Source organism: Delphinapterus leucas, chromosome 8 (assembly GCF_059928025.1).
Source record: "Delphinapterus leucas isolate spDelLeu-1000000601 "Yukka" chromosome 8, BTC_Dleu_Yukka2, whole genome shotgun sequence".
NCBI classification, from domain to species: Eukaryota; Metazoa; Chordata; class Mammalia; order Artiodactyla; family Monodontidae; genus Delphinapterus; species Delphinapterus leucas.
In genome coordinates, this window is record NC_143136.1 from 34,571,794 (window position 1) to 34,593,990 (window position 22,197).

Here is a 22,197-nt window from a genome sequence, read left to right on the forward strand (position 1 = left end):
CCACACCTAAGGCTGCATTGCTTTAAGGAAGTGGGTCTCCCTAGCTTTAAGTGGAAGTGAAGATACCCACCCCATGAGGATGCTGTGAAGATTAAATGAGATAATACAAATAAAGCTCCTGGTGCTCAATAAAAATATTCCCTGTTCTCTTTTTAAAAATCTTTTTGTTCATCTTCTAGAAGTTTCTATGGCCTTGGAACCCTAGAAATCCTACCCATCTACTTTGTTCCCATCTGCTCAGTTTGCCTTTATTGGAGAAGTAGGTACCGAATTGTTTCATCTTTCTAATAGCAAAGAGAGACATCTTTCTCTTCCTCATTCAAAAAGTCCACATCCTATTGAGCTACCCATTAAGTTTCTACTCCTTGTCTGAGGGATGCCTCCAGTTCTTAGTCCATTTTCAGAGCAGAAAAACCATTCTGTCCTAAGCCCAGAGGCTAAACAAGAATCTCCTAATTCAGGCTGTCATCCAAACTATTAGCCACTTCTCTGGATTTGCTTCCCTGTCTCATGACTATGTACCCACTTCTGTTCCTCCCCTGGGGTATGACCTTCCAGAAGTCTACGACTGCATTCACCCCAAACCAAACAACATGGTAGTAATCAGAGTACCTATAACTTCCACCAAGGAACAGAGGGGTCCTATCTCATACCAGTTTAGGCATCACACAAAGGGGTCAAGGGGAGATAAATAACTGAAGCTACATATAACAGTTTACTACAAATTCTCAATTCTCGACACTAAATGGGAACAATACGAAGTATGGATAGACAAATAATTCAGAGACTCACAGCTTCAACCAATAGTTTCAACTGTCTTGTCTTGCCAACTTTACCAACCACTAGTAAACTATAAAAGTAAAAGTAAGCAATCACAATTTCTCTTCTGGCTTCTCAGCAGGAATTCTCAGCAGGAAACAGGAAAAAGATTAAAATTTGGAAAAGAAACACAGCCTTGGGTTAACAAAAATCTGGAATCTAAGCAGCCACTGGACAAATAAGAGCTGGCTTGTGTGCTCTTAATTTAATTCACCCAGCCTATGAGCAGTATCTGGACACAATCACATAGAGTCTTGTAGAACATTCCACTCAGGAGACCCACATCCTGCCAGATATGGCGGTTTTAAATAAGTCCATGATTCTTTGACACTCCTCCCTTAAAAAGATAGAGTGTAATTCCCCTCCCCTTGAATGTGGACCAACTTGGCAACTCGTTTCTAATGAATGGAATGTGGCAGAAGAGATACAACGTGACTTCCAAAGCCAGGTCACTGTGGAACGACTCACTCTGGGGGAAGCCAGTTGCCATGTCTTGAGAACACTCAATACAGGTCCCCAAGGCCACGTGGAGAGGCCTCCATGGAGAAGAACTTAGGCCTCGCACCAACCAGCCACGTGACTGAGTACCCGAGAAGCCCCTCCAAAGCCAAGCAAGCCTTCAGATGACCCCAGCTGACATCTGACCACAATCTCCCAAGAGACTCAGGGCCAGAACAACCTGGCTAAGCCATTCCTAAATTCCAGACCCACAGAAACTGTGAGAGATATAAATAAATTAATGCTGTTGTTTTAAGCTACTAAATTTTGGAGTGATTTATACACATTATCAGATAAATATCTCACCAGGTAAGTCAACAAAAGGGAATGATAATAACCATTCCCTAAGAATGTAGTTAAGCTACTTACTTTTCTCCTTCTGCCTGGCCCGTAGGTAAGGGTGAAAAAAATGAATTTGTATATATATATATATGTATGTCACGTCATAATGAAGAAATATAAAGAAGGTGCCAACCTCCTTAAAGCCCTGTGATAAGTAAGTATCATCAGGAAATGGCAGTTGCTAAAAACCTATTAAATACCTCACTTGTCCACATAGGATCTCAGAGTGGTAGAAAAGGCGTAGCAGCACCGCCCACTAGGCATGGCTTCTGAGGGTGTAGGCTAAGGCTTCAGTACCCAGTTCTGTGCTCGGGGTGAAACAAAGCGCTGTACCATGTGAGAGAACCTGGATTAGGACCCCAATGCCATCCCCACTGCTTTAGTCCAAACTCTCCCTTTCAGGAGTCACACTCTCCAGTCATGGAGCATTCTCTCCTCTAGGGGGCAGAAGCAAACAGAGAAACACCAGACGCAAAGCTCTTTTGTTTACTTGTTATCTCAGACTGGCTTGCTCCCCTCAATAGCCTCTTTTCACTGATAGATTTAGTCCCTTATCAAAGTCCTTGAAAGAAAGCCACAGTCTCCCTTTCCATCCAGATATGCAGAGGTCTGGACAGAATACATGCTGTACTGTGCCTTAATCTCTTTTCTTTATCTGGCCTCCCCACAGGTTCTGGCTGGAGCAGCAGCTGGGCTGCCACAAGGCAGTCAGCAGGCAGCTGCGTGATACGGGTGAAAGAGGAACAGTCTTGGAATCACAAGATCTGAGTTTCAGTCCTGGCTCTTCCACCCACTTACTGGTCTGAACCTTGCCTGGTCCTGAAAAAAAACGAACTGGTCCTGAAAAAAAACTAACTTATATTAGTAGAAGAGCTAAGAAGGAGATGGGGTCTAGGGCAGGAAGTCCTTACCTAATAGAACAGAAGGAAAAGGGCTAAAAGCTGGAGGGGAACCCAGAAGCCATACAGGTCCCCAAGGCCAAGTATAAGGCCAATCAGAGCACCAAATCTGGATGGGCCTCAGACCAAGACGGAGCATCCCTTAAATATCCCTGTGGCAACAGTCACTCAATGGACACAGCCTGAAGTCATCACAGCTGGCACTTCCCAATAACAGCACATCTTTCCTCTATCAGTTGGTGAGGACTGATGCTAGCTGTTGTTCTTCTCGGGCCAGCAAGAACACAGATATAGCCCAGTCTAATTTATAGGATCAAGGGGGTTGTGACAGTGTGACTTTGAACAAAGTACATCTGTAGTTTATTCATATATAAAATGGATCAATACCAATGCCTATACCGTGTCCTCCAGAAGGTGGCTGAGAGGACCCATTGAGATTTCTGTCAAGATGCTTTGCAAACTGTGAGTGCTTATTCAAATATATTAGTTTTAAAGAATATAGAGGCAGCCACTGCACCACAAATCATGGAGCCTGCCTGCGATGCGTCTCTTGCATGGAATATACCTCCTTAGAAACCAGAGGGAGGTCTCTACAGTCTAAACTAAAACGGACTCAGAGCAGCCAGATTCTATGTCCCATGTATCAACAGTAACATCCTTGTCCTTACTTGCAAATAGGGGAAGAAAAACATGGGTGCTGAGTTTGGAAAATAAAGCTTCAACCAACTGCATTAGTCCCACTTCTCCTTCTACCCACCCTGGAAACCCCACTCCTGACCCAGCCCTATCTCTCTAAAATTCAGCTGTTCCTTTATTAACTTCCTGAAATGATGAGGGATTTCTTCTGGCCTTGAAATTAGTACAGGGCTGTTAGTGAAGGGCTAGGATCAGCATTACCCACCCGTTTGGGGACTACTGAGATGAAATCCAAAGAATTAAATAAAATGTCATGATCTCATTCATTTAGAATGTGTTTTGACCGAAGATGAGCTCACATTTATCTTGACACTATCTAAAAAAAGGGATTCATTAAATAAATGTATAGAATAAATAAGAAAGAGGGGATGCTTTATCAGTCTATTTATGATCACTTATTGAGCACCTTTAATAAGCCCAGCTCAAGTTACTATAAGGCGCATGAATGGAACACAAGTGGGCAGGATATTCTTAGTGGAAAGGGGAGTTTTGAGGTCAAATGTGAATGAGAAATGCAAGGTTGACAAGACTTAACCAGGTTTCGTTACAGGAACACTGCTCAGAAACTTTAAGGCCAACATGCACTGCAAATCTCCTAAAGAGGAACAAATTCTTTTTTTTTTTTTTTTTTTTTTTTTTTGCATTACGCGGGCCTCTCACTGTTGTGGCCTTTGCCGTTGTGGAGCACAGGCTCCGGACGCGCAGGCTCAGCGGCCATGGCTCACGGGCCCAGCCGCTCTGCGGCATGTGCGATCCTCCCGGACCGGGGCACGAACCCGTGTCCCCTGCATCGGCAGGCGGACTCTCAACCGCTGCGCCACCAGGGAAGCCCAACAAATTATTTCTTAAACTCACTTAACCCCAAAACTCATGTTTTACAAAGTTCCTCTTCCTGTGTTACAGAAACACTGTGATGAGGGGATACAGATGAAGTATACAATGTAGTTCCTGTTCTTCAAGGAGCCCATAATCTTGCTAGAGAAGCAAAGTGTATAAATGTGCACAAAACAATGACTGACATGTCACATAGAACAGTAGGATTTTAGGTAAAATAGGAAATCAGAGTAGGGAAGATCAGTGTGGTCTAAGACACCTGGAGAGAAGATTATGGGAAAGGTGCAATTCCGCTGCGGCTCCAAAAAAAACAGGGCAAAGGAAAGGCCCCCAAGTGGAAGGATGATGGTGAATATAGACAGAATAAAGAGTGAGGGAGGAAGCGGGGTTGTGGGGAGTGGGGCTTGTATAAATCTGACTTTCCACTTGTTCAGGGACACCAACAATCAGGGGTGTTACTGGACAATCCATATACACTCGAAATTATAAACTACTTTATAAATGTCTTTTTTTTTTCTTTTAAGCACAAATGATCACTAGTAATTCCTTCTGGACTAGCTTTTCTTAGGAGAAAACAATATCAATAATAAACATGTCAAGAGAGGCTTCTGTGGTCCCTCAGGTGGCCTAAAAGTCCTCTGCTTTTCCACATACCCACCACTCCTATCCACAATTCCAAGGCCCCAAAGGCTCTGAAAAACTTAGGTTCTTTTCCTTGACTCATTTTGTGGCAAAACCTTTCCTGAACTGATGAGAAGCTATTTATAGTCTTTATTCCACTTAGTGTAAATATCCATTCCTTTTGCTGTAGAAATAGTCACATATTTGATTATGGGGAACTGCCCTAGACCCCACTGGAATGTTCTATAAATTACGGTATATGGGCCATGTCATCTTTCTAAACTCTTAAAACTTTAAAATTTTGAAATGCAAGGGTCTCCAGTAAGGGATCGTGGACCTGTAATTCTTTATACCCTAGCTTTATGCTGTCTGTGAAAAAAGGGTTTGCTATGTAGCACTGATTTAAAGGGAAATTTCATTAGTGATGCTAGGTTTCCAACTGAATGGCTGCTTAATCTCAGAGGATAAGAATGCCCAGAAAAAAAAGCATACCACCACAGACTTCCTGGTCTTTTGCCCACAGGGAAGCTATCGTTAATAGTCTGCTAATCCCACAGGAGTTAAGAGGGGAGACCCCACTTCCTTGGCACTCAAGCTGGCAGGCAGCAGTAGCCGCTCCATGGGAACAAAGCCTCCATCTACCATCTCATGCGTCACTTACCACGTGTCTTCAAAGCTCAGGAGCAGAGGCCACAGTGGCTGCTCCGATCCCCCTTGCTGAGATTTGTTTACATCTATCAGTGCAGGAAAATGCTACTGATTTGGGTTGTTGCCCATTCCACTAAGGGAAAATGAGGAAAGGAGGCTGGGTAATCCCAACGAGCAGCCAAGCTCCAATCAACACCAGTGCAAAGCTCTCTACGATCAACTCCGGGCTTTCAGGACTACTGCTGCTCTGTTAGAAGAGGAAGTTTACTTATGCAAGATTTCCCAGGGAAACATGCAGCATCTGCTAGAAGAATCTAAGCGTTAGCCTGGTTGAAAGTATAGAAAAATCTTCAAGCTTTTCAGAATGAGCAGGGAGAAAAGAGAGGAATAAACACGTCCTCTTAAAATCTGCAAACACCAGCTTTCATTCAGCAGCCTAAAAACCAGCCAGAGCCCTAGGTCAAGGTCCAGAGTCCAAGTGTCTGTGATGTGAGGCTTTCGCTTCTCGGCTCCAAACAAGAGCAAAAGTCCAGTGCTATGTCAGGGCACCTCAAAGCAGGGCCTCGCATAGGTCTAGCTTTGCTAGGTCTCTGACACAGGTGACGCAACACTGAGGACACCAAGCGCAAAGTCACTGAACTAATTAGCCTCAAAACCTTAAGTCTCCATGTCTGCTCCAAGAAGAGGTTACTGACTTCTCCAAGGATTCTTCTCAAGAATGAGCCACCAAACAATAACCTTATCTTTGTTCACAATGTGGCTCTGAGGCCAGACTCTACTTCATGGCCTCCATACCTGCTTCACAAGGGCCAAGCATGGTGGGGTGTTTTTGTTTTTAATTTGAATAATTAATGTGTCCAAACTTTAATATGAACTTATTTCTTTTTGCTTCAGTACTCTACCAAACTTATCTTTTACTGCAGTAACATGATTTGGTGTATCAACCATACCATTCACTGCTTTTTATATTTAAATGATTTTTTTAACATCTTTATTGGAGTATAATTGCTTTACATTTTTGTGTTAGTTTCTGCTGTATAACAAAGTGAATCAGCTATACGTATACATATATCCCTATATCCCCTCCCTCTTGTGTCTCCCTCCCACCCTCCCTATCCCACCCCTCTAGGTGGTCTCAGAGCACCAAGCTGATCTCCCTGTGCTATGCGGCTGCTTCCCACTAGCTAGCTATTTTACATTTGGTAGTGTATATATGTCAATGCTATTCTCTCACTTAGTCCCAGCTTACCCTTCCCCCTCCCTACGTCCTCAAGTCCATTCTCTACGTCTGCGTCTTTATTCCTGTCCTGCCCCTAGGTTCTTCAGAACCATGTATTTTTTTTTTTAGATTCCATATATATGTGTTAGCATACAGTATTTGTTTTTCTTAGTTCCCCGACCAGGGATCAAACCCACAACCCCTGCATTGGAAGGCGGATTCTTTACCACTGGGCAACCAGGGAAGTCCCAAGCATGGTGTTCTGCAATAGCAGGGGTGCAATAAACATTTATGGGATAAAGGAAGTATAAACCTATAAAGGTTTGCGGAAATTACATATTCTGGATAAAAGTCTGATTTTTTTTTTTTTTGAGGACAGGAAAAGATAGGTATAAGAGAGTCTTCCAAATTCTACAGGTACAAAGGAATGGTTTTAGAAACACACCAAGACCAGTAGAGCTTACTCCTTCATTCATTCACCCAACAAATATTTACTGAGCTCCCTCGTACCAGGCATGGTTCCAGGTTCTGGAGACACATAGGAAAAGCTCCCCACCCGCATGGAACTTACAGCAAAGTAGCTAAAAGCAGAGGCTTTGCAGTCAAGCGTTCAAATCCCAGCTCTATTACTTAACTAGAGAAGTTAGAAAGGGAGTTTATTGTGCTCTACTTGCTCACCTTGAAAATGGGGATAATAGTACCTATCTTGCAGTAATATTTATGAAAATTAAGTGAGAATCCCTGTAAAGGAATCAGCAAAGCACCTGACACATAGTATATTTTTAATAAATTTTACACCCTGGGACTTCCCTGGTGGCACAATGGTTAAGAATCTGCCTGTCAATGCAAGGGACATGGGTTTGATCCCTGGTCCGGGAAGATCCCACATGCTGTGGAGCAACTAAACCCGTGCGCCACAACTACTGAGCCTGCGCTCTAGAGCCCGAGAGCTACAACTACTGAACCCGAGCACCACAACTACTGAAGACGGCGTACCCTAGAGTCCGTGCTCCACAACAAGAGAAGCCACCACAATGAGAAGCCCACACGCCGCAACGAAGAGTAGCCCGCACTCACCACAACTAGAGAAAGCCCGCGCGCAGCAACGAAGACCCAACACAGCAAAAAAAAAAAAATTTTACACCCTGATCACTACCACCCTCAAGTTAGTCTTACCATATTACTGTTAGTTTCTTTCTTTCTTTTTTTTTTTTTTAATGGGTTTGAGAGAGTTAGATCCTTAGGAAGAGAGAACAATTAGTGGGCTGCTGAAGTGAACCTGGGCAAGAAGCTGTGAAGAGGAAGAGAATTTGAGACAGTTTTAAAAAAAGGTGGTGAGGGGAGTGGTATTTACCAGCAATCCCACTCAGGAGAATTGAAAATATATGTCCACACAAAAACTTGTATTAGTCGGGGTTCTCCAGAGAAAAGAACCAATAAGATAATACAGTGATATGTATAAGAGATTTATTACAAGAAGTGAGAGCCCTCATTTCTAGTAATAATGTTTATTGCCAGACTCCTGCACTCCTCCCAAATGTTCAGCGTTAACCAAGTGAGAAAGTTAACTAGGGAAGAGACAAAGGAACCCCCACAGAATCATCTAGACGAACTGGTGTCTAGACGAATTGTCTAGACGAATCATCTAGACAATCATCTAGATGTGACCTCAAGCCCAGTTATTTGCATTGGGAGAGCTTGAGTCAAGGAAGCAGATGTACAAATGCACCTCAGGCCAATACCTGTTCTTACCTCATCAAAGATGCCCCTGCTCCAGCTCCTAGAGATTCTGATTCTACTCTCCTTTCCATTTTTCTCTCCCATCAGGCCTTGCCACTCTCTGCCCTCCCTCCCCCTGGCGTTTGCGTTCAGATTCTCTTTCTCTGTCATGCCCGCTCATACCATGACTAGTAGTAGTCCCCCCAGCTATCCACCTGCGTATGTCCCCAAAAGTTACCCCCTCTTGGGGTTACCCCTTCTATTCCAGTTAGCCCCAGGCTATGGGGACCTGCCCCACTCCCCCATGAGCCCAGAGCAGGCCTCAGGACTCCAGCTCTCTGGTCCCTCACTTGTCTGGGTCAGGCTCCATGTACCAAGCACAAAGCCATGGCAAGTTCTAGCTCAGTGGTTTGCAACTAAAATTAAACAAACAAAATGGACAAATAACATTAACTGGCATTTAGTACGTGCTTACAGTGTGTGTGTCAGGCACTGCCCTAAGTTCTTTACAGGTAGGACTCATTCACTCCTCCCAACCTCCCTATGAGGTGGGTCCTGTTATTAACTCATTTTACAGATGAAAAACTGAGCTACAGAGAGGCTAGAAAAACTGCCACAGGTAACAAGCTAGGCCATGGCAAAGCCATGATTCATACCCACACAGTCGTATTCCAGGGCTCAACTCTGATCTCAATCCTATAATACAGAAAAATACAAATATACACTCAGTCCCTGCCTAAAAGAGGCCCCTAACTCAGCAAGGGAAGCAGACAGTGGATTATAGCCACAAATTCACAACAAGTCATGGCTTTATCTTTGTGATTCTCCTCATACAACAGCTACACATCCTGCACCAAGTCCAGTCGGGAACTTCCTGCTAACGCACAAAGCAGAACTAATTACAACCAAAAGGGGAGGACAATTACACAATCTCTTTTAAAGCAGGAAGTTACTCACTGAGAAAGTATTTTCTCATTCTTATGTGAATACTAATGGCTAAAACAGAAAGAACACATCTTGTACATCAACTACACCTCAATTTAAGAAAAATAAAATTAAATAAATAAGTAAAGGACACATCTTTCGCTCAGGAGATAGCATTTCTCACATCCAACCAAATATAGGACATGAGAAAGTGAGATCATACCTGAAATCCTGGGAAATTCAGCCTAATATTTGCTAATTTGACCTTCTGTTGGATTCTCTTCCCATAAAACTCACCATGGTAACATTCTTTTTCTTTTTTGCGTTACGCGGGCCTCTCACTGCTGCGGCCTCTCCCGTTGCGGAGCACAGGCTCCAGACGCGCAGGCTCAGCAGCCATGGCTCACGGGCCCAGCCGCTCCGCGGCATGTGCGATCTTCGCGGACCGGGGCACGAGCCCGTGTCTCCTGCATTGGCAGGCGGACTCTCAACCACTGTGCCACCAGGGAAGCCCCCCCCACGGTAACATTCTAAGTGAGCCTAGAAGACAGTTCTGACTCATTCTAAGAGAATATTGAGAAGCTGGACAACTGTGGAAATAGAACGAGCAATCCTTTCAAGAAAGAGATAACGATTTCCCTGGTGGCACAGCGGTTGAGAATCTGCCTGCCAGTGCCGGGGGGCACGGGTTCAAGCCCTGGTCCGGATGGATTCCACATGCCGCAGAGCAATTGGGCCCGTGATCCACAGCTACTGAGCCTGCGCTCTAGAGCCCGCGAGCCACAACTACTGAAGCCTGCGCTCCTAGAGCCCGTGCTCCTCAACAAGAGAAGCCACCGCCATGAGAAGCCCATGCACCACAACCAAGAGTAGCCCCTGCTCGCTGCAATTAGAGAAAGCCCGCGTGCAGCAACGAAAACCCAACGCAGCCAAAAATAAATAAATTTATTTATTTAAAATAAATTAATTAATTTTTTTGAAAAGAAAGAGATAAGTAATTAAACCGAATGTTATTGTACTTATCTAGGCTCTTCTCCTTCTTTTTTGATGCATCATCAGTGACTAATTCAGTTCGAATCAGACATCCAAAAACTGAGCAAAAGAATCGATTCAGATCCAAAGTTGACACACAGGTAGTACACACTCAAGGCCAATAACCAAAGTCCAGGGTGACAGAACTAAGGAACACATTGCCTCTAAGTGAACACAAATTTAACCTATTTTTAATGTTCTCCAGAAAAGCTTTCAGAGTCTATCTAGGTGAAATGATGGGGTATCTGATAATACTGAAGCCCAGAAAACTTTCCATTTTAAACCCCCCTTCGGATCCCAGGACTCCTCCCTGCCACAGCATCCAGCATGGAAAGACAAGACTGAAGTTCACCAACTTTCACAAAGTTTGCCTTTGTGCCAGAGACAACGCTATGTGTTCCCCCAACCTCCTTTCATTTTCTTCCTGACACACAACTTGTCTACTGTGGTTGGATGGGGCACATGAGTTCTAACCAAAGGAATGAGGGTGGAAATGATGCATATCACTTTCAGGCCTGTCCCTAAAGTCTCTTGTGAGATCTTCCACTCACTTCCTTCATCCACCAGCCAGATAGAGAGGATCCTGAGGAAAACTCAAAGCCCTCAGATGATGACGTCACTCATGAGCACATGGAACAAAGCTCTACAGTACCACCCGCACCAGACTGCAACATGAGTGAGAAACCACCCTTCATGTGTGAAACCACATTTTGACATCGGTTTGTTACAGTAGCTAGTGTGGCTCGCTCGATGAATACAGCTTGTGTATGCCGTGATCTCACTGTGATCTCACTGTGGGAGCATCAGTTCATCTGGAGCATTCACGCCTACCTGTGTCATTGCCAATGCAATCAATTATCAGGCAGATTCCCAGGGGCTTGCTCTGCATCTTGTATCTCTCTTCCAGCACGTGCTGGAAAGGAAAGCAGGGATTGTTAAAGACCCTAAACATTGTTCTTTTCCTCAAGGTTCCACCCATATGATCTTTTCTTTTGGATTTCCTTAAATTTCCTTTTGGCAGGTGACTCACTCAATAGACACAGGCTGAACTGGCATTTCCCTTCAATATCAACACGCTATTTCAGTTTCTATTTAATTTTAATAAAAATTGCAGTCTCTTTACACATGTCTTAGCTTTGTGGGATAAAGATAATTTAAAACACAGAGAAAAGATGGGTCATATGTTTCCACAGTAACCTGAGATTGTACAAGTGATATCTTTCCAAACCAATACAAAAGGAGGCCTTTCTATTATGGAGAAGAGGTATCAGCGTAGAAAAAGTCAGAACAAGTCAAGGTTCAGTGTCACTGCTTACTTATATATTCAGCAATCACTCAGCTGAGAAGAGAAATGCCACTTTGGAATTTTCCTGCAAAGTTCACTAATGCAATCCACTTCAACATCTTTCTCTTTGCTACATCCAAGGTTCCCCTTTAGAACAGAAGAGTTCTCAGAATAGCACACCCTCAGCATCCTATTGTTACAAAGAATTCTTAATGGACAGATATTTTTAAAGCCATCAGTGTTCTCCACAGATACTGTGCTTACAATACAATACCAAATCAGATCATTTAATTCTGTACCTGAGGTAAAAATGCTTCTGATTCCTGAATGGGTGTCTTCACTGGTTCTCCTGGGGGATGAGAGAGAAATCATTTACAAAGCGGAAGGAGAACTAGCCCTAATCCTAGTTCCTGCGGGCTGCGTTTCTTTATGTCACACCATTTTTCTTTCCCTATTTTCTTCCCCCTACTGTCTTTTCTTTCCCCAGCTATAGTCAGCCCCAAGCTTCTAACCTCACACTGAAAAACCTAACTGATAAGAAAACACAAGTCCCCATGCTAAACAGGGGTTATGTAGAAAAACTGCTTAAATAGAAGTAAAAGAAGGCTCTCCCTTGCCCATCTCCAGGTAAGGACCCAGTGACCGGTGAGGTTTTAACCTGATAGGGAGAATTTAATAAACTAACCACCCAACAATATCAATAGCTTTACTGCATGTGCTGAAATTGTGCACAGTGCCTCAAGGGAGCAACCTTAGAGACACAGAGAAGGGAAAGCTTTTGTGGGTTTGCCACTTATAGAACAGATGGCCATGTTTTCTTAGTCCAGTGATATTGGGAGATCACAAAATAAAATGTCAATGGTAAGATAGGGGACAGTGGGCTTAGCAAATATAGATGAACCTAGAGCAAACTCTGTAGATAAAAAATGACTTTACTAGTCCCAGGGAGGTGGAGAAACCACCAGTTTTGAAGCCATAAAGGGCTGGCTGAAACCCTAGCACCATCACTAACAAGTCCTGTGACCTTGGGCAAGTTTCTGAAGTCTCAGGGTGCGTTGGGTTTTGTTTTGCCTTGTTTTGTTTTTTAATCTCTGAGATGAGCATCTAATTTATGACTGCTGCAAAAATGAGAAATAATGTCTAAAGACAGGCAAAGAAAATGCCAATATTTGGTAAGGTTTGGGGGAAATGAATACTTTCAAATGGTGATGCTGTATAAGTTGAAACAGTCTTTTTTTTTTTTTTCTTTCTTTTTGCGGTACGCAGGACTCTCACTGCTGTGGCCTCTCCCATCGCGGAGCACAGGCTCCGCACACGCAGGCTCAGCGGCCATGGCTCACGGGCCCAGCCGCTCCACAGCATGTGGGATCTTCCCGGACCGGGGCACGAACCCATGTCCCCTGCATCGGCAGGCGGACTCTCAACCACTGCGCCACCAGGGAAGCCCTGAAACAGTCTTTTTAAAGGACAATTAGCAATACCCTTTAAACCAACATTCTGCTTCTAGAAGTTATCCTAAGGAAATAATAGAGCACGTGTGCAAAAATGTCAAGGAGATGTACTGAAGGACTGTTTGTAATGGCCCTAAGCTAGAAAGAAACTAGAAGTCTACCAACATGAAACTGGTTAAATAAACTATGATACATACAATGGAATACTATGCAATGTTAAAAAGGATATGAGAAATCTTTATGTATTTGATAAGAAAAGATATGCAGGATGTATTAAGTGAAAAATAGATTACTGAATAATATGTATAATATGGAGCCAACGTACTTAAAAATTTTACATGTGTTTGTGTGCGTATACCTACATATACTTACTAGAGGTACACAGATCAAATATTAATAGTAGTTATGTCTGATACTCAGAATTAAGAGGAAATTTCACTTTATCTTTTTGTATTTTAGCAATCATGGCTTAACAGAATTTAAAAAACACACAAAATAATATATGTAATATGTCCATCTCAGTTCAGGGCACTTAGCACTTACTAAAAGTGCTTAATAAACTGTAGTTATTATCATCATCAACCAATTGAAATCTATTTGGAAGTCCAAAATAATATGAATACTTGGCTTGATTATTTTAAACTTCTATTAGATTAAGGTCAAGTTATCAGGATGCTTTTCTCTTTTACTAGCAAATGAACCACATCCGGGCCAAAGCAGGCAACTAGCTCTCCTAAGGACCTGCAGGGCTGTTGGGAGCCTCACTTACCTCACCTGTTTAATTACCATCAAGGGTAAACCTGTCATCAGGGAACCCAATGGAAAAAACACTGATTATTTTAAATTCCTATCCAAATCTACCAGGTCTCCCATTTTAAACAGCTAATCCTCACCACCTCACCAGTGTTTTAAGAAACATACTGTCACCTCAGAAATTAATTTGCTCCTCAACAGCTTTTGCTGGAGAGCTGACTTTTCCATAGGAAAGGCTGGGCATGAGCTGCTCCATCTGGCTGAGCTGGGCAGAATGCTTGCAGGTGCACACAGACAGCATGTCGGCTGAGTCATGAGGTGTTGCCATATAGAGGAGGTTTCCATCAGGCCACTGCCCTGCTCTCTACCTTCAGGATCGCCCCTGCACACAAATTCCAAGCTCCTCAGGGAAGCCTGAGTCCTCCTTACCTGTCTATGCAGCCCCACCTCCGGGAGTTCTTAAGTACTACAGTAAGAGACTGAGTCTCAGCCCTCACTTCAAGGAGGACTCAAGACAAGCAAAAAAATACACTTCTTGAAAATGATGGGATCAAGTACTGATGTTTTAAGAGCGACGAGAGGGATCTTAAATCCCTTAGATCTTATGGTTGAAATGACTAGGTGGTTTTTTTTTTTCTTCCTTTCTTTGTAGGGGTGGGGAATGTCATCTGTACAGTATCTAGATTTATTAAATGGGCTATAAAACAAGATCCTAGTAACCGTTCTTCTTCCTGCTGCTAGATATTTGGTTCAACATGGCTCATTACCATGGCTAGATTAATGTTTAACATGGCCTGGTTACAGTTCTGTTTCAGGCATAAATGTTATTATCTCTTAAAAAATATAGTCAAGATGATGAAGCTGATGAAGTAAGAGGTGTTTAAATTCAAATAAGCTAATTTGATGGATAACTAGAAATGCCAATGAATACATTTTATTTTGAGAACTTAAAATATGTAGATAAAAGAAAGGCAACTCTAAAAATGCAACATTCTGTACTTGAATTATCGATCAATCATAAAGAATGACTATAAAGAAAAGCTGGTCTTACTCTGAATGTCAGGTTGTCCCGTCATGAGTCTGTGTTCTTTACTCCTCCCATTCTGGAACTTCAAATATAAAAAACAAGGTCACACTCCCTGTTCATTTTTCAGAGACATTATATTACACCTCTTTAAATATCTCGATAGGATTCTTACCCAGGAAAAAATAAAAATATCACATTCACTGTTAAATTATCTAAAGAAGGCTAGCAAGAGCCATTAACTCCATAAATCCATATTCTATGGCCAAAGCAGCAATTCAAAGTGAAAATAAAATGAATGTGTAAATATGCTCAACTAGCATTTAGAATATGGTATAGGAGAGTTGCTACAATAGCTCCAAGTTAGAACAAGCTGCTGGAACATGCAGTTGACATTCAACCTGGTCTTTAACACAGAGGCAAGGTACAGTATGGTTAAGAGTGGGAGTGGGATTCTGCCACTTACTAGCTATGTAACTTTGAGCAAGTTCTTTAGCTATATGTCCGTTTCTTTATCTTCAAAATGAGGATAATAATAGTACTTACCTGATAATTTTTTTGAAGATTAAATGTACACAAAGCACTCAGCACAGTGCCTTTTAAGCACACGGAAGTGCTTAATAAATATCCAGTTATTATTTTTCTATAATGCCTAGCTACACAAAAGCCACGTGTGGGAGTGGTTCTTGAAAATTAGCTACCCTTTCTGAGGGCCAGAATGGGATGAATCAGAGAATCAAAGATTGAACAGACCCTTTCTCTTCTCAGATGACAGGTCCTGTGTAAGGTACACATAGCACACACTGTCAACCATCTGATACGCTCAGCTTTCAAATGACAGTTCTCCTCTGAAGCTATCCTAGCCAAAAGAGAGAAGTACACTATTTATTAAGCTGTGTCTGTAGCTAAGTCTGTGCATCCAAATGAAAGAAAAACATATAAGTTGCTTCTATCACTAATAACCAATGACTTAGCCAGAGGATAATGATATTAGATAGAATTTGGAACCCCACATAGGTGTGCATTCACTTTTACATACTATTAAAGAGATATAACATGAAATCAAAGCTAGATTTATTGCAGATAAATATAAAAAGCATTATATTACAGAGTCACAACTTTTTTTTTTTTGGCTGCACAGCGCGGCTTGAGGGATCTTAGTTCCCCAACCAGGGATCAAACCCGTGCCCTCTGCAGTGCAAGCACGGAGTCCTAACCACTGGACTGCCAAGGAATTCCCACAACTTCTTTATTCTATAGTATGTTGGTATCATGTGTTATTTAATGCCACCGTAATTTTTAAAGCACTTTTGCAGCCTTGTATGAGTTAACATCCAGGTATTCAGTTCCCAAATCTTGTGAGGAATTCACCAAATCCATATGCCACAGTGCCTGCTAACTAAATGAATGAATGATCAGGGTCACAGATTAATATGGCAAATTTAAAGAAAAATTTACACACAGAGCATGTGGGTTCCTAATAGGCTACAGGGACAGTGAATACAATTACTTGCATTAACAAAATAGAAAGACAATAACAAAAATATGGCAGGCTTTTAACTAAGAATGACAGTATAATTTATGTTAGATAGACAATAGCAGAGAAAGCCCAGAAAATCTGGATCTGAATTCTAAATCAGTTTTCTCTCATGATTTGGTATCATAGAGATTCAGAAGGACAAAAAAAAGCATATTTAATTCTTGAAAAACATGACAGATATATCTAAGCTATGACTTGATACCATGTAGTTTATTAAATACACCATGGTGTAGAGAAAGGAGTATGGACTGGCCCAGATCTGGCGGTAGGTAGCAGTGGGCAGTCACTTAATGTTCCTTAGGCCTAAATGTCCTTATTTATTTAATGAGGGTGTTGGACAGTATAATGCTTACCATCCATCTGAGCTCTGAAATTCTATTGCTTAGTGGTATCTCTTACAGATTATATTCTCCACAAAACTATTTTTATTACAGGTATAGTCAATATGTTCATCACACACTTTTATGAAAGTGCTTATGATTTAATCACAGATTATAAACTGTGGTCTAAGTCCTGACTACAAATTCCACATATCCTTATATGGAATTAGGATAAGGATGAGGTTACACTAAGGTTAACTTCTCAAGATAAAAGATTAACCAAAGCACAATTCTGATGATAACCTTACACCATCGACTAACACAACAACCAGAAGTGACTACATATTATTTATGGTCACAAATCAATCACTCAGTAACATCACCCAATAACAAAAACATGTTTGTTGAAATCATTAAAATAAGCTCAATGAAAAGCAAATGCACAGAGAGGTAAATACAAGGTTATTTATTTTGAAGTATTGTTTCATAACAAAAGATCGGGGATAATCTAAAAGTCCACATATACAAGAAAAGGCTAAACATATTGATACATCTAGAAAGTGAAACTATGTTCCATCATTAAAAACAATGATTAAATAAAGGCAGTCCCGTATGATTCATACGAAACAATTTCTAAGAATTCTCAGATCAGGAAGTGGACATAGTGTATTAGCATTTGTACAGAAGAAAAAAATACAAATTAAATATGATATGTGTATAGACTATCTTTGGATAGAAGAAAATGGTTAACAATAGCTGCCTCTGGGGAAAGGAACTGGGGTAAGAGGAAATATACTTTAAAAATTCTTTTAGCACATTTTGAATTCTTTGTCCATGGGCATGTCCTACCTATTTTTACTTAAGAAGTTAAATTTTCAAAGGGACAAGTGAACAATGAAAAAAATGTTTGTATATGTAGATACACACACAGGAAAACAAAAAGACTAGAAGGGAATAACTGTTAACATGGAGGTGATTTATTTTCTTCCCTTTATATATATTTCTCTGTATTTTCCAAATTATTTCAATGAACACATGTTAGCTTTGAAATTATAAGAATTTATACATATTTTAAAACAAATGCACATTTCTGTCACAATTTTTTTCAGATATTAAACAAAGTACATGCTGGGAGAATATGTACATTTTTATCAAAGTTCTTAAATTGTTTCATGCTGGGATTCCACACACTTGCTCCAGACTCACCCTTAGGTTATAGGAAGGATCCTTAATACTCAAGTTTGGCAGAGATGCCTGGAGAGCATTTACATAATTTGTTTCCACTCCTTGAGCTGCAAGCAGAAGACAGGCTCTGAGTTAAGATTTACAAATTATCATCAAATGAATCTTCAACAGTGGCTCAGTTCATGGTCAATCATGATCTTTCAAAATATCCTAAACTTTCCAGCCCCCTTACTGAATTCAAAATATCAGATCAGATGACTCTTCTATCAATGTCATTAAGAACAGACTAAAAATTCTACTCCTGTTCTTGATCTTGAATCAACCATTGCGGGGGTGGGGGCAGGGCTGTGTGTAGATCACTGAGTATCAGCCATGCCCTGTGGTGGTAGTAGACTGCTAGCAGAGCCCACGCTGAGTGTGAATCTAATAGACAACGGGTAGGGGTGCCATAAGAGAGAAGGCCAGGGTGAGCTGGTCCCCTTTATGGGAGGAGGGGTTCTCAGCAGAAAAGATGCCCTTTTGCATGAGGAGGTTTTGTGCAACTGGAGACATATGCAGGGCAGTTATAGGACCCCAGCGATAGGATATCATCCCAAGTCAGGCCAAACTCTGGAGCAAGGCAGCAGGGCTCAGCATATATTCAAAAGCCCTGAGTGCCCACAGCGCCACCAGCCAGTACAGAAAGTGGGGGTGCAGACTCTTTCCTGAAGACCAAAATGTTAAGAACTGCTTGGCGGCATTTTGCAGAGGGCCAAGACTGTGTGGTCAGGGGTGCTGGGTGATGAAGTTAGCAGATGCGGGGTATGGAGGATACAAAGGGTTCTGATCTCTAGCCACAGGCTGGTGGGAGCTGTGGACCTTCGGGTTCTGTTCCATCCACTCGTCCAACACATGGGTCTCTACCAATGAAACACACTGTGCACAGATACTTCCTTAGGCCACAGAGAGGCCAAAATGCTACTTACCAGACTGCTTGTATTTCTGGATTTTTGTCTTCAGGTCTATTCTGTGGATGTTCCTTAGGCATTTTTCTAATAAATCCAAGTGATCTGGAGCAACCAGGTTTAGCTTCTCCAATTCAATCACAAGATCCAAGAAACTCTAAGAGAACCACCAACAAGAAACAAATGTCAGTAGGGCTGACTATTAGGCCTCATATGCAAACCTCAGGTTGTGTAATTTATTAGAGCAAGAAAATGTGACCAGAGGAGCCCTTTCAGTGACCTTCAGTGATCCTAAACCAGACCTCTCTGTTTTATAGTCCCTCCAAAGCCATGAGCAAATTACACTCCTGGAATTTACTCAGAAAAGAGGTAAGTCTTTGGGGGGCCAGCCTGTACCTAGGTTGGGGATAGGTACATGGGCCATTTGTGTCATGAAGGATTGAGAGAGCAGGCCTGAAAATAAAATCCTCCGAAGTTCAGTCTCTTCCCAAAAGCCAGGCTGGTGTTATACTGAAAAACTCTGAGGGCTTTACTGAAAAAAGGAAGTGAGAAGGTAGCTGGGGAAACGTTTTTACTAGAAAAATTCTAATGATACAGTTTTGAAGTCCCTAAAATATTTTAATCAATGCTGGAAATTCCAACTTATTCTGACACAGCAGACATGAGGTGGCGAAATTACAGGGTTAGGGTATTTTGCTACTCATTCACCCTGGACCATAGGGATTGTGAAAGAACTATATTTCAGAAATAGGCACTGCTTTTGGTGTTATTTCCTTTCTGTTTAACATTTGGTTACTAATGTGCTATCTTTATTTTTAAATTAATAATGCTAATTAAATCTACATAAATGATTGGGAAATAAGTTGATTAGGGGACACCATAAAAGGAGTTGTATTTTTTCATCTTCCTTCCGATTTTGCATTTGATGGTGGGGGCATACAGCCACCCTATATTTCCAAATTTCAGAAATGAAACAACAATCATTAAGGAACATGAGGAAATTCTTAAGCAATGATTTACCAGAGTCCTCAGAAGCAGGTCCTTGGTGGACATACTGTCACATACTAGAGACCCGAGCTTTCCCTGGCCTGTCCATAGGTCAGAGGTACCATATAAGGCCAGCTGGAATTTATATACTTTTCCAGCAGTCACAGCATCCCTAAGATCTTCACCCCTACCTCATTTCAACCCCAAATCTGTACTTTTGCCATTCCCTGGGTACATCAGTCTCAAGGACCTACCCCTGCCCAGCTACCCTGCAGCCTAATGACTCCACACAGACCCTGAGCTCGCTGAGGAGAAATAGATGACAGTCAGAGAGCAAGATGGGAGTGGACCAGCATTTCCTCCTGTTTCTACTCAGCATGAGCAGAAGGGACTCCCTAACCCTCCCAGATGATCTGTCAAACCAGGGAGAGAAGCTGATGTATAAGCCAGGCCTATGAATTTTACACAAATAAAGGATAAAATACAAAGATGAAAGAAACACCCAGGGCCACACCAGCCGATATCACTCTATTGCCTCTCAATATATGAACCAATTTTCTTCCTATCAATGTTACTATGAAAAATAAAACCCATACTCTTCTCCCTTCCCACCTTCACCCCCGACTTGGTCCTCCCTGCTTAAGTACCTGTTTCCCTCTCTTCACACCATAGAGAGCACCCCTCCAACTTCCGATAGGCTCTTGGGAACATGAATGAAGAAAAAGAAAGAAAACTCACCTTATCCTTGGCTATCTTGCCTCGGCCCATATAATCTCTCATGAGGAATATTAATGAGGACACATCAGATTTATCCAAACCCTCACCAATTTCCATCAACAGCACCCTGTAAACCAGATAAGTTTCTTTAGTAAATTCAGAGATCAGTCCTACTGAGAACACCAAGAGCCTAGGCCTCCTCTATGCCAATAATTGGTTAAAAGATTAATTCTTGCCCCCATTTGAATGCGCCCCCAAGAAAACAGAAAGCTTAGATCACCCCAGGAGGAGATCTTAAGGGAAGTCAAAAACCAAATTTATCCTTTCCCCAGTTTTCAATAGGAGATGGTACCTCTTTTTACAACTGCTATGAAAAGAAAAAGAGAATAAAAACTTCCCCAAAGAATCCCCTAGCTCCCCCAGAAGTAATAATGAAATAAATGAAGAACCTAAATGACTAAGACGAAAGACGTAAATAGAATTCAGAGTGATCTTGTCTTCTCTGTTTAACAAACCCCCAGTGATACTGATGCTGCTAATCCAGGGACAATACTTTGAGTCACAAGATTGTGAAGCAAAGTAACACCTGGGCTATTGGCCCGCGTCCGAACTCAAAGGTTAAAAGGCATCTAGATCCCGGGGATTGTGACTGTAAATATCTCTGTCTAGAAGGCCCCTTCTGACTTAGCCACCTCTGTTCCAGTTGGAGTTACCACCATGCTTTATCAGGGCTCCCAGGGACACCTCATGATTGTCATTATTACCTTGACATTGCCGTCGTTACTTAGAAGCCTGTTTTCCCAATTAGACTCTAATATTCTTGAGGATGGAAGAGTCTTCATTCATTTTGATTTAGTGCTTACCAAACGCCTGGCGTAAGTCAACCCACAATAAAGCCCACTCAACAGAAGAATAAATGAATCTAGCACTCCCGGGCCTCTCTACTCAGAGGCCCAAAGGAACCACCTCCATTCACCACAGCAAGGAAACAAGAGATGGAGAGAGTCCCCTGACTTATTCACAAAAACCCAGTCAGTGCCTGCCGAAAAGTTTTAAGAAGATTATGACATCATGATGGTTGGAGAGGTGGAAGATGATCAAGAATAACAGCAACAACAATAATAAACCCTTATATTTGTAGAGTGCTGCCCAGTTTTATAAAGTACTTCACATAATTTAAAATAATAATAATTTTTAAAAAGTACTTCACATACTAAATTATCACAATCGATCCTCACAAACACACTTGTGAAATCAGATATTATTATTTTTAGCTTCACAAGTAGAAAAACGAAGGCCCAACTGATGTCAGTGGCTGGCTCAGCCTACGTGGCTTGTAACTGACAGTTCTGAGGCTTCAAACAGGACTTTAGACCTCAAATCTCATATACGTTCCAAGGGCCACACAGCTTGCAACTCTCTTTAATATAGTTTTTAATCATGTACGTCCCCTCCAAATATGTATTATCAATATAACTAAAGGCTGGTGGTCTGGAGAAAAAGGAATCACTGATTTAAGGTTACAAATTATCTTTCTTTCCCCAGAAACACAGCCTTTCGGCTGGTTTCTGTGCTCCTCTGAGCCTCCAAGAGAATATTATGTGAACAGGAGGAACAACTCAAAGGCTGTCTGAACTAGAGGGGACTCCAGTGGCCGTTCCTCTCCTGAACCAAAGGGGGTCTAGAGATGGTTAATTGAAGAAATGTTCAATCTGGGCTCCCCAGAGCCTCCGGGAGCAG

General features: G+C 41.9%; 1 protein-coding gene across 12 annotated transcripts in view; it reads right to left on the bottom strand.

Annotated features, from left to right (window-relative positions):
- CFLAR (CASP8 and FADD like apoptosis regulator) overlaps window positions 1-22,197 on the bottom strand; it is a 55,800-nt gene that overhangs the window by 16,639 nt on the left and 16,964 nt on the right. For all 12 annotated transcript variants that reach the window (XR_016394048.1, XR_016394047.1, XR_016394046.1 and 9 more), the window contains 6 exons: window positions 20,479-20,584; window positions 18,775-18,910; window positions 17,831-17,916; window positions 14,792-14,849; window positions 11,836-11,885; window positions 11,083-11,164 (listed from right to left, as the gene is read on the bottom strand). Coding sequence is in view for 9 of the 12 variants with exons in the window: in XM_022567393.2 (XP_022423101.1) it covers window positions 11,083-11,164; window positions 11,836-11,885; window positions 14,792-14,849; window positions 17,831-17,916; window positions 18,775-18,910; window positions 20,479-20,584 (518 nt within the window). In the remaining 3 variants the exon portion in view is untranslated. The remainder of the gene's footprint in view (window positions 1-11,082; window positions 11,165-11,835; window positions 11,886-14,791; window positions 14,850-17,830; window positions 17,917-18,774; window positions 18,911-20,478; window positions 20,585-22,197) is intronic.